This window comes from Sus scrofa, chromosome 14 (assembly GCF_000003025.6).
Source record: "Sus scrofa isolate TJ Tabasco breed Duroc chromosome 14, Sscrofa11.1, whole genome shotgun sequence".
NCBI classification, from domain to species: Eukaryota; Metazoa; Chordata; class Mammalia; order Artiodactyla; family Suidae; genus Sus; species Sus scrofa.
Window position 1 is genome coordinate 104,386,701 of NC_010456.5, and position 13,360 is coordinate 104,400,060.

General features: G+C 35.5%; 1 protein-coding gene across 4 annotated transcripts in view; it reads left to right on the forward strand.

The window, feature by feature from the left end:
- The window catches only part of EXOC6 (exocyst complex component 6), a 222,696-nt gene that overhangs the window by 59,758 nt on the left and 149,578 nt on the right, over window positions 1–13,360 (forward strand). For all 4 annotated transcript variants that reach the window (XM_021073792.1, XM_021073794.1, XM_021073795.1 and 1 more), the window contains exon 5: window positions 1,951–1,996. In XM_021073792.1, coding sequence (XP_020929451.1) covers window positions 1,951–1,996 — 46 coding nt within the window. The remainder of the gene's footprint in view (window positions 1–1,950; window positions 1,997–13,360) is intronic.

Here is a 13,360-nt window from a genome sequence, read left to right on the forward strand (position 1 = left end):
TAGGTTTAAGGGTTGAGAAATCTATTTCCTTATAGTAATGCTTAATAATACCTCTTTGCCTCCATAAGATGCACTGAAATAGCCATGAAGACAGTCTCTTAGCTTGAATGCTTTGTCCCTGAATGGTAGTAATTCTAGAAAATTGGGTACAAATGGAAATGAGAAAGCGTAAACTCAGCTTATTCAACTCTAGTGGGCTCTTTGAAATAGAAAAATAAGGGAAGTAGAGGTTAGATTTTTGTTACTGCTGCTGGGTTTGCTCTCAAGGCTGGACAGGAAATCTGAGTTCATGTAGACATTGTGTTCTTGATAGCCACATCCCAAACCACCTCCTTTCCTCCATATTTCCATCTGTTTATCCACTCATACGTACTTCTTTGTGTCAGGCATTATGGTCGGTATTGGAAATATGAAGTTGAAAATGACATAGTCCATACTCTGAAGGATCATGTAATCTCATGTGAATAAAGACAAGTAAGCCATTACTGTAAAATTGCCTAACTCCTCCTTAGATTGGGGGAGTATGAGAGGATATAAGAAGTCACAGAGTAAACAGTGCATTTTCCTGGTACATTAGTTAATTGATTATTTTTGAGGAAAGCATTATTTTTATATGAAAACAATATGGAAATAATACAAGGTAGATGTGAAGTTTACGTGAATTGTTGAGGTAAAACAGGAGACTTCAAAGAAAGTTTATACTTGTAGCCGCAGTTTTACACTCTTTTCCTAGGTTATGTATTCACATTAATGTTTCGGTTGGAAAATGTGAGAAATACTGCATTGCAATAAAGGGACTTTGATCGAGATATACATAGGGTCTGCAGAGTTAGGGCTGGTTCATTGTAGCCATCATTGCAGCTTTTATGGTTTTTCACACAAGTAAGCAATATCTTTTGTGAACTTGAAGACCCCTGGGGAGTAGCCGTAAGACTATAAAAAATCTGGAAAAAAATGTGTCTATCTCTCTGGTCTAGGAAAATATCAGCTAGCTTGAGTTAACAGTAATGTACCTACTTTATACTTTGAAATTCTACTAAGTATGAATGGCAGTCTACATAGTTACATTAAAATCTTTTTTGGTGGCAGTGTTTTTCTTGCTGAAGTTTATAAAAAATTTATTGAATAATTGCCTTTGATGGAAATGATAAAACAAATAAGGATACTTTTTTAATATTTATTATGCCTTTAATATAATTTACTCCCTGCTGTAATCTTTTCTGATTTTTTTTCTCTGTGGGTTTGGTTTAAAATTTTATTTGTTTGCTTTTTAGGGCCCCACCTGTGGCATATGAAGTTCCCAGGTTAGGAGTCGAATCTGAGCTGCAGCTGCTGGCCTATGCCACAGCCAAAAAATCGTGGTATCCAAACCATGTCTGTGAACTGTACCACAGCTCACAGCAACCTAGGATCCTTAACCCACTGAGGGAGGACAGGGATCAAACCTACATCCTCATGGATACTAGTCAGATTCATTTCCACTGAGCCACAATAGGAACTCCCTTAAATTTTGTTTAGTGAGCTATATATAACAGCTATTTTATTGGGCATATTGAATTAAAATCAATTAATCTCACTGTTACTCAGCTTTCTCAAATAACTAAAGTCTAGACTTCTGATTCCACTGCAGGGAAGAAATATCAGTAAGTTTCTGATTAAGATAATTGTAACTTATCTGTCTTTGATGTCTCAGTTATAGGTGTCAGCATGTGTAAGTGTTCCTGGTTCAGTATTATGTATTTATATACAATGTAATGTTCAATATATGTAGAGATTAAAATGTTTTCATTTACTTGAAGTATAACATTTTATTTGAAAATATAAGCCATAAATCAAAGAATAGAGAAAATTACTGAATTTATATAATATATTCTTCTTTGCTTTAATTTTTATCTCCCCCAATTTTTTTTTAATTTTGAAAGCTAAAATAAGTTATATGTTTTAATGCAGTGCTGGAAATGTACAGTAAGCTCAAAGAGCAGATGAGTGCAAAAAGGTGAGTTGTTTTTCTCTAATTGTTTTTAATAAGAGTTTTGCTTTCCATGTTTATTCTTTGTTAATGTGATTTACCATTCAGGATCATTCAATAAAGCAATTCTCAGTCATTTATTTTGGATCTTTGTCCTTTATAATTGGTTTCAAAGATTTGGTAATATTGGTGAAGGACAAATAGACAACTGAACAGGAGTGAAAAAAAAATGCTCATTAACTTAAGAACTTATTAACATTGCAAACAATCAAAGGCTAAGTGTGTATTATGTGAAAGCAAGGCGTGGGTAGTTACATTTTGACAGTTTGGGCTAGTGTAGTTCATGTTCTATTTTATAATACACATGAATATATGACAAATGAAAAATAATTTAGTTTATGGATTGCCATAGATGTAATGATGTAACAATGTTTAAATGTTTTAAAGATGAACAATTTTAAATTATATAGAAAGATCAGAATGAGACATGCTTGAAATAGGAAAATAAGCATTTCTTCTTTATTAATAACTAGTTATTACAACACATTATATGCAAATCTATACTCAAGAGATTTGTGTATGTCCTGCTTCGTAGTGCTTTACATTGAATTTTATTAGGTTTTTACCAACTGGTAATAATTAGTAGAATGATTTCGTTCCTTCATAATACATGATCCATAAACTATTCTGAAAGAATCTTTTATTTTATGTACATATTATCATTGTATTATTTTTTATCTGTCACAGTTGTATACACTTGTATTTTAAGTTAAATAGTTCTGTGTGTTTGTTGGAAAAAAAAAAAAAACAGCAACAGACATCACCTTCTCTACTTGCCATTCATCATTCCTAGGGGCAAAAACTTAACTTTTTAGAGAAATTATTTTGCTATTTACATTTATGTCTTTAAATAATTAACTTTTACTATTGCTTCACTATTTTCAGGTTTGGGGCATTATGTATTTCTTCAGTAACATGATATAATATTTGTATTTAAATTTCCCCATTTGTCCTCCAAATTTCTTATATCTTCTTTTCCTCCCTGAAACATTGGTTGGTGTATATATATATGTCCCTGTAATTTAGAACAGTCTTTCTGCTTTTTTTGTTTCCTCCCTGAAACATTGGTTGGTATATATATATATATACATATATATATATATATATATATATATATCCCTGTAATTTAGAACAATCTTTCTGCTTTTTTTTTGTTTTTTCATGAAAGAATCCAGTTTAATGGTTTTGTAGACCAGGACATTTTGGATTTGTTTAATTATTTTCTCATGATTAGATTCAGATTAAATGTTTTAGCAAGAGTACAACATAAATGGTATTGTGTCCCTCTTATTGTATGATATCAGAAGGCACATGCTATCAGATTATTTCTAGGTTATCCTGAATTTGATCCTTTGGTTAAGGGGATTACTGTCAGATCTCTTATGAAAAGGTATATTTTTCTTCTTGCAATTAATGAGTAATTGATGGGAGGTGATGTTTTGAGTTCTGCTTTTTAACCTTTCACCTAGTGGTTTTAGGATTCTTAATTTAATCAGTTGTTATATTGGGGTTACAAAATGGTGATTTTTGTAATCCTATTGATCCTTTAACATTTATTAGCTGGCTTTTTAATGTAAAAAACTTTTCCTCTTTTTTTTCAGCTTTTTTTTTTTTTTCCTAATTACCATTGTGAACTCACAGATTTTTAATTTTTTTAAATAGCTGAACTTGTGGCAAATGGAAGTTCCAGGGCCAGGGCTTGAATCCAAGCCACTGCTGTGACCTACACCACAGTGTGGCAGTGCTGGATCCTTTAACCAACTGTGCTTGGCTGAGAATTGAACCCTCACCTCTGCAGCAACTGGAGCCACTGCAGTCGGATTCTTAACCCACTGTACCATGGTGGGAACTCTGACTTACAGATTTTTAAAAAAATTAATGTGTTTTAACTTATGGTTATTATTTTTGATGCACAAATTGTCCCCATTTTGGCTAGGGGGAACCCTTTAAGCTGCTTCCTGTGTCCTCATTTGTCTTTGAGTGCTTTCTTTCTTATCTTACAATAAATAAGATGTTCCAGGCTCATGTTGTACTTTTCTTGCCCTAGATCTGGAAATAGCCATCCTCCAAAATACAACTTCTTTTAGTGAATAATGGTATTTAGAAGCTATGATCTTCATGCTAGGTGGGCTTTTTTTTTTTTTTTTTTTTTTTTTTTTTTTTTTTTGGCCGCTCCACAGCATTTGGAGCTCCCAGGCCAGGGATTAGATCCAAGTCATAATTGTGACCCAAGCTGAAGCTGCAGCCAGGGATGAAACCTGCATCCTGGTGCTGAAGAGATAGATGCCTCCTATCCTGTTGAACCACAGTGGGAACTCCTAGGTGGGCTTATTACAACACACACTTTCATGCTCTCCACCTTCAGGGTTTGCCATTGAGAAATTTGAGGTCATTCTGATTTATTATCCTTGATTTGTGACCCATGTTTTCTCTCTTTTAGAATCTTCTGTTTGTCGTCTGTGATCTGTAATTTCCTGGTGTGTGTTTTATTATTTTTTCTTTTCTTTTTTTAAATTACTCAATAAATTTTATTACATTTACAGTTGTACAATGATCATCATAACCTAATTTTGTAGCATTTCCACCCAAACCCCAGTGCATCCCCCTACCCCACAACCTGTCTCATTTGGAAACCATAAGTTTTTCAAAGTCTGTGAGTCACTATCTGTTTTGCAAAGTTCATTGTATCCTTTTTTTAGATTCTACGTGTAAGTGATAGCATGTGATGTTGGTGTCTCACTGTCTGACTGACTTCACTTAGGATGATAACTTTTAGGTCCATCCATGTTGCTTTAAATGCCATTATTCCATTCCTTTTTATGGCTGAGTAATATTCCATTGTGTATATGTACCCCATCTTCTTTATCTACTCCTCTGTTGATGGACATTTAGGTTGTTTCCATGTCTTGGCTATCGTATAGAGTGCTGCAATGAACATCGGAGTGCATGTATCTTTCTGAGTCATGGTTTTCTCTGGATAGATGCCCAGGAGTGGGATTATTGGATCAAATGGTAATTCTATTTTTAGTTTTCTGAGGAATCTCCATACTGTTTTCCACAGTGGTTGCACCAAATTACATTCCCACCAACAGTGTAATTCTCCACATCCTCTCCAGCATTTATTGTTTGTAGACTTTTTGATGATGGCCATTCTGGCTGATGTAAGGCGGTACCTCATTGTGGTTTTGATTTGCATTTCTCTAATAATGAGTGATGTTGAACATCTGTTCATGTGTTTTTTGGCCATTTGTATGTCTTTGAAGAATTGTCTGTTTAGATCTTCTGCCCATTTTTCGATGGGGTTGTTTGTTTTTTCTGGTGTGTGCTTTAAAAAAAATTTTTATTATAGTTGATTTACAATGTTTTGCCAATTTCTGCTGTACAGCAAAGTGACCCAGTGTTTTACACACACACACACACACACACACACACACACACACACACATTCTTTTCCCCATATTCCATCATGTTCTATCACAAGTGATTGGATATAGTTCCCCATACTATATAGCAGGACTAATTGCTTATTCATTCTAAATGTAACAGCTTGCATCTTCTGCTGGTGTGTGCTTTGATGTGGGCTCTTTACTTTCATTGTGTTGGGTACTTCATGAACCTACTTTTAATTTGGAAACTATTCTTTAATAATATCCTTAATATCTAGGAAAATGAATTTTTTCATGGTTCGCTAGGACAATTAATTAATGTTCAGTCTTCTATTTCAGTCCTCTGATTTTATGTTTTCTTTCAAATTTTTTATATTTTTGTCTCCCTGTTTAGCTTCTGTATGGTTTCTTCATCTTTATCTTCCAAAAATAATGCTGATTTTATTTTATTTCTGTTATCTAGTTTTTAACTTCTAAGAACAATTTTTTGATCTCCAAATCTTTTTTTCCAGGTAACCTATTCTATTTTTTTTTTTTTTTTTTTTGGTCTTTTCTAGGGCCGCACCCTCAGCATATGGAGGTTCCCAGGCTAGGGGTCTAATCAGAGCTGTAGCTGCCAGCCTACACCTCATCAACGTGGGATCTGAGCTGCGTCTGTGACCTACACCATAGCTCACGGCAATGCTGGATCTTTAACTCACTGAGCAAGGCCAGGGATTGAACCCGCAACCTCATGGTTCCTAGTTGGATTCTTTAACCACTGAGCCACAACGGGAACTCCCCCAGGTAACCTGTTCTTGATTCATTGTTACAGTATTTTCTCTAACCTCTCTGAGCTTTTAGATTTATGTGTCTATATTATCTGCTTGTAAAGTCTGTTTCCTCCAGGTTTTTTTCCCCTAGTTTTTAATTTCTGCATTTTTTGTTAGAGGTGTTTCTCAGATGTCTGGTTATTCCTTGGTGAGTACTCATATTTAGTGTAGTGGACATAAAAGCTAATTGGAAGCTCTGGTTATATGTGTGGGACTAGTTAATTGTGAGTTTCACTGTAAGGTTATCTGACTGGGCTGTTTCAGTTGGGGAGCTTCTGATGTTAATATCTGGAGTTATTTTTTCTGGGACTGTTGGATTCTCTAGAGCAGACCTTGGAGGAGAAAGATCTTCCAGCATTCTGGGATCTGAGTTGGAGAAGAGGGCATCTATTATATATAGGCTAAACTAATTCTCTTTTTTTTTTTTTTTTTTTGTCTTTTGTCTTTTTGTCTTTTTTTTTTTTTGTTGTTGTTGTTGCTATTTCTTGGGCCGCTCCCGCGCATATGGAGGTTCCCAGGCTAGGGGTTGAATCGGAGCTGTAGCCACCGGCCTACGCCAGAGCCACAGCAACGCAGGATCCGAGCCGCGTCTGCAACCTACACCACAGCTCATGGCAACGCCGGATCGTTAACCCACTGAGCAAGCACAGGGACCGAACCCGCAACCTCATGGTTCCTAGTCGGATTCGTTAACCACTGTGCCACGACGGGAACTCCTAAACTAATTCTCTTATTTGCAGACCAGTACTGCTGCCCTCATTCTATCCAGAGATTATCTGGTTTAGTCTCTTTTAGCATTTTGCCAAGTTAGAGAAAGACAGTTGCTCAGATACCTGTCAGGGAAAAAATCTGGGGTCTGCTTCTTAAGCATATTTTAACCAATATTCCTTACTTTAACCCTCCTTTTGTTTCTACTTCCATAAATAGTGAGATTGAGATTCCTGTCAATTCCTGAACTTATTAGAGGGTCTATGAAATTAATTAAGCTCAAGTTTTCTCAGCTGTTGACTTAGAACTCAGTTTTGTCAGGTCTGCTGAGGTTTTTTGTTTTTTTGTTTTTTTGTTTTTTTAACTGCTTGTCCATCAGCTCTCCATGTTGTAAAATTTTATTGTACTTTTCACTTTCTCTTCATCTGTGTGAGTTTGTTTATGCTTTTTAAAAAAATCCCTCCGTTGGCATTTTATTGGTGTTTCCAGAAGGGGTAAAGATGAAAGCATGTGTTCAGCCTGCCATTTCACTAGATATTTAGTGTCTCACTTCTCTTTCCTTGGGTTCGTGGTGCCCTGCTACTTTTCTAAGGGCAAGTGTCCACATATGGTGATGAAATATTGGGCATGGGCAAATGTTACTCCTGTTGATCAACCAAAGGTTGCAATTAGTGACTAATAGAATCAACTAGCCCACAGTTGGATTTGGTTTGACTTGCAAAATATCACTATCACTTCACATTTGTTAAAAAATATTGAGTTTCATATTCAGATGACTCCCAAATTAAATCAAGAATCTGGAGTTACTGTTGTTGCTCAGTGGAAACGAATTTGACTAGTATCCATGAGGATGCAGGTTTTATCCCTGGCCTCACTCAGTGGGTTAAGGATTTAGCATTGCCGTGAGCTGTAGTATAGGCTGCAGACATGGCTTGGATCTGAAATTGCTGTGTCTGTGGCATTGGCCAGAAGCTACAGCTCTGATTTGACCCCTAGCCTGAGAACCTCCATATGCCAAGAGTTGGCCCTAAAACGACAAAAGAAAAAAAAAAAATCAACAACAAAACTAGAATCTTAAACTCTAGTGTTACATCTCTGATTCTTGTTAAATCTTTTCATTTGGATGCTATACTATTACCTCAAGTTTAGCATGTATGAAACAGGCTCAGAATCTTTGATTGTTTTGGAAATTGGCCCCTTTTCTCTCAGATGTGTTGTAAAATATTTTCTCTGTGGTGCAGCTTTTTATTTTTTAAGTTTCTTGCTGAGTAGTTTTTTAGACTTATATGCACAAATCATAAGTCTACAGGTCCTTGACTTAAAAAAAAATGAATGTACCTTTATAACTACCAAGATCAAGATATCGAATATTATTGCCACCCCCAAAGTTTTCCTCATATTCCCTCCCAGTCTTTACCATCCAAAACCAGATGTAGAACACTTCCATTACCCCCAGAAAGTTCTTTCATGCCCCTTTCCAATCAATTCCTCCTCCCTTCTCCAGAGATAACCACTTTCAGATTTTTGTTACCATTGATTAGTTTTACCAATTCTTAGAATTGATATAAATGAGAATCATATAATATATATATATTTTTCTTGTCTAATATATCTTGCTCCAAATAAAGTTTCGAGATTCATTTATGTTGTTGCATATGCTAATTGTTTGTTTCTTTTAATTGCTGAGTGGTGTTCAGTTCTAAGAATTAGTTTATCTATTTTACCAGTTGGTAGGTATTTGGGTTGTCATTTTGGAAGTATTATGAATAAGACTGCCGTGAAATTTGTAGGCGTATGTTTATATTTCCCTTTAATAAATGCAAAAGAGGAAGTTCTCGTTGTGGCACAGTGGAAACGAATTCGACTAGGAACTATGAGGTTGCATGTTCGATCCCTGGCCTTGCTCAATGGGTTAAGGATCTGGTGTTGCTGTGAGCCGTGGTGTAGGTTGCAGACGTGGCTCAGATCCTGCACTGCTGTGATGGTGGTTGTAGGCCAGCAGCAACAGCTCCGATTCGACCCCTAGCCTTGGAACCTCCATATGCCTCGGGCATGGCCCTAAAAAAGACAAAATCCATTTAAGTGGATTTTCTTTGATTTTTTTTTTATCAGAGTTTTGTCATTTTCCTTATGTAGATCTTGTACATGTATGGTTAGATTTATACTTTTTTGGTGATGATGTAAATGGTGTTGTGTTTTGAATTTCACATTCTGATTGTTCGTTGCTGGTTTACAGGAAGTGTTAAGTTAAACTTGTGTCCTGAGGTCTTGCTGTAATCAGGAATTTTTTTGATTCTTTGGAATATTCTACATAGATAATTAAGTCATCTGCAGACAAAAACTTATATTTCTTTTTCCCGAAGTGAAGACTTAATTTTCTTTTCTTGTCTAATTGCATTACCTATGAATTCCAGTATGATGTTAAACAAGATTGTATGGGGAACATCTTTGCCTGTTTTTGATCTCATGGGAAAAAGCATGTTGTTTCTCAACATTAAGTGTGCTGTTAGCTTTGTATGATTTCTATTCTTTTAAATTTAAGGTGTGTTTTATGGCTCTGAATATGGTCTATATTGGAGAATGTGCTAAGTAAGTTTGAGTAAAATATGTATTCTGCTTTTGGTGGATGAATTATTCTGCAAATGTCAATTAGATCCATTTGGTTGATGGTGCTCTTCAGTTCAGCTATATCCTTATCGAATTTCTGCTTGCTAGATCTGTCAGTTACTTTTAAGAGGAGTGCCAAAGTCTCCAACTAGAACAGTGAATTTCTCTTTTGCCTTGTAATTCTGTCAGTTTTTGCCTCACATATTTTGATGCTCTGTTGTTAGCCTTAAGAATTGTTATGTCTTTTAGGAGATCGACCATTTTATCATTCTGTAATTCTCCTTTTTATCTTTCATAATTTTTCTTGCCCCGAAGTCTGCTTTATCTGAAGTTAATGTAGATAGTCTGCCTTTTTTGACTAGTGTTATTGTGATGTATCGTTTTCTATCCCTTTACTTTTAATCTCTCTGTGTCTTTATATTTAAAGTAGTTTCATGTAGGAAGTTCCCTTGTGGCGTGGCTGGTTAAGGATCTGGCATTGCTGCAGAAACTTCCATGTGCTGCAGGTGCAGCCAAAAAAAGAGTGGTTTCTTTTAGACAACATATAGTTGGTTTTTTGTTTGTTTGTTTTAATCTACCTGGATTCATAGAGCTTCTAGAAGAAAAGGTCGATGATAGCTTCACAACCCTGGGTTAAGCAAAGATATTTTTTAGAAGAATCACAAAAAGGTACTATAAAAATTGATAACATGGATTTCAGATAAAAAAAAAATTCTGTTTATCAGAAGACTCTCAGAGAAAGTTACCATTTGGCACAGCAGATTAAGGATCCATCATTGCTGCAGCTGTGGCGCAGTTTGCAGCTGAGGTGTGGGTTCGATCTCTAAACCGGGAACTTCCTCATGCCATGTGCATGGGCAAAACCAACAACAACAACAACAGACACTTCAGTAAAGTTGATGGGCAAGCCACAGTCTAGTATGTTTTCTGATAGGACTGCTAATCACAAAATATGAAGAGCTTTTAAAAATTGATAATAAAAAAGAAAAAGAGGATAAAATATAAGGAACTTCTGGTTTCTGGCCTAACATCTAAAGAACTTTCAAATCATCACTACTGTCCTTAAAACAAGAAAAGAGCTAATCAAAATGAAGATAAAATCTTTTTTATTTTTTATTATTATTGTTATTATTTTTTGTCTTTTTGCCTTTTCTAGGGCTGCTCCCGAGGCATATGGAAGTTCCCAGGCTGGGGGTCTAATCATAGCTGTAGCTGCCAGCCTATGCCAGAGCCACAGCAACGCGGGATCTGAGCCACGTCTGCAACCTACACCACAGCTCACAGCAACGCCAGATCCTTAACCCACTGAACGAGTCACATTTTTCTGCTTATTCTTGTATATTGTAATTTTTTATTCTATGCGAGACACTGCATTTAAAAAAGAATAGTAGGGATTGGAGTAACCACTTCTGTAATAGGAGAAACTAGTGAATTGGAATTGCTCAAGGCAGGGCAAATGAAGTAAGAACAGTGGCATAATTTCTACCTTGTGGGCCAGAGAACTGTTAGAGTACCCACACATTTTCCATTTAGAGATGACATATGCAGGAGTTCCCATTGTGGCGCAGTGGAAAAAAATCCAACTAGGAACCCTGAGGTTTCAGGTTTGTTCCCTGGCCTCACTCAGTGGGTTAAGGATCCAGTGTTGTTATGAACTGTGGTGTAGGTCGCATGTGGATTGGATCTGGCGTTGCTGTGGCTGTGGCTGGCAGCTGTAGCTGCGATTAGACCCATTGCCTGGGAACCTCCATATGTCACGGGTACGGCCCTAAAAAGACAAAAAAAAAAAAGATGACTTATGCATTTCTTGAAGTATCTTATATTTATAAAAACAGAAAACTTGACAGAGACTTAACATGGGGGAAATTTAGAATTGTTTATAAAAACTTAAAAAAGATATTTAAAAACCCAATAATGAGGACATTTGCATTTTTTATAATAGATTTACAAATAGGGTAATAATCTGTTTCTAAATAATTTTAGCTAAAGTTAAATTCCACAATATATTGTGAAATAAGATTTGAGCATATGTAACAGGATGTATTATAGATATATGACTGGATATAGATGTGGCCAGATGTTACTGAGGCAGTTATTACTACATGATAGTATCAAATCATGGGTACCTCTAATTTTCTATTTATAGTTTTCATATTTCCCAGTGGTTATGGATTACTCTTATAATTTTTAAAGATATTTTCATGTATAGCAAAAGAGAAATTGTCAAATTTTGCTTTCATTTAGAAATAGATAAAGCTGAGGAGATTTATGGCTAACTTTTAGAAAGGCTCTGGTCTCTGATGTCCCTTCTCTGCCTAAGGCTATAAACTTTCTGTGTGTCTTATCCTGGGCCTCCCAAAAAAGAAAGCTCTTATATTTTGCTACTTTTAAAAAGAGTATAATTCTAGGGAAACTGAGAAGCAGAATTCAGAGAAAGGGACATGAGATAGGGAAGTTGGGAGAGCACATTATTATTATTATTATAAATTATTGAGTTAGCCAGTGCTTAATCTTGCTCAATTTTAAAGAACTTTTGGGAATTTATATAAATTATTGCAAATCAGAACATTTCATCCAGGAGGAAAAAAGGAGAATTAATCTGGTTTCCTCTTCTTTCTTTTTCTTTTTTTTTTTTTTTTTTTTTTTTTTGCTTTTCAGGGCCGAACCCATGACATACGGAGGTTCCCAGGCTAGGGGTCAAATTGGAGCTATAGCTGCCGACCTACACTGCAACCACAGCAACACAGGATCTGAGCTGCATCTGTGACCTATACCATAACTTATGGAGATGCCAGATCCTTAACCCACTGAGCGAGGCTAGAGATCAAACTGAAAACCTCTTGATCAGATTCATTTCCACTGTGCCACCTTGGGAACTCCTGGTTTCCTTTTCTAATTAGCTAAGAATTCAACACACTGGCATTAACTGCTCACATTTGTGGGTGCTAGGAAGGTCTTGTGATGTTATGCCTTAGTGACACAGCAAAACCCAGGATAGGAGATGAGAGATGAACAGCATGAAGGAAGGCACAGTTGTATTGTTAAATCAGTTGATTATGGCCATGATACATTGCAAAAACTACTGGTAATACTTTTCACTTAGCATCTATCACTTACCATTTCAAATATTAGAGACATTATCATGAATTTTCAGAAAGCATACCCAATTATAGAGAGAACACTTTTAGGGTATACTTTAAATCAAATCAGGGTGGCCAGGATCAAATAATGTACTTTGATTATTCACTGATTTATTGTATCTGAATGTTATTTTACTCAGAAATGATATTATTCAGTATGTCACATCATCTAACTCTATAATGACTTGGGTATAATAAAAATCATTGTGCTGACATCTTTCCCACCCTTACAGTTACCTTAATATGTTAATTTCTGACCAAATGTATATTTTATTTGTTTATAATTATTATAATTGTTATAATAATTCTAATGATTTTAAATAACCAAGATAAAATTAGGTGTCTAACTTTTCAATTAGTAGTAAGATTTTGTGATACTTTGTAAAATATGTTCTTTTTGAGAATATAGGCTAGAAAACCAATAATTTAATTTACAGGAATATCTCAGAGATAGGCAGATTCAGTTCCAGACTACTTCAGTAAAGCAAATATTGCAATAAAATTAGTCACACAAATTTTTTGGTTTCCCAGTGCATAGAAAAGCTGTGTTTATGCTATTCTATGATCTGTTAAGAGTGCAGTAGCATTGTTTCTAAACAAACAAACAAACAAACAAAAAACAATGTCCGTAACTTAATTAAAAATACTTTGGAGTTCCCATTGTGGTTTGGTGGTTAA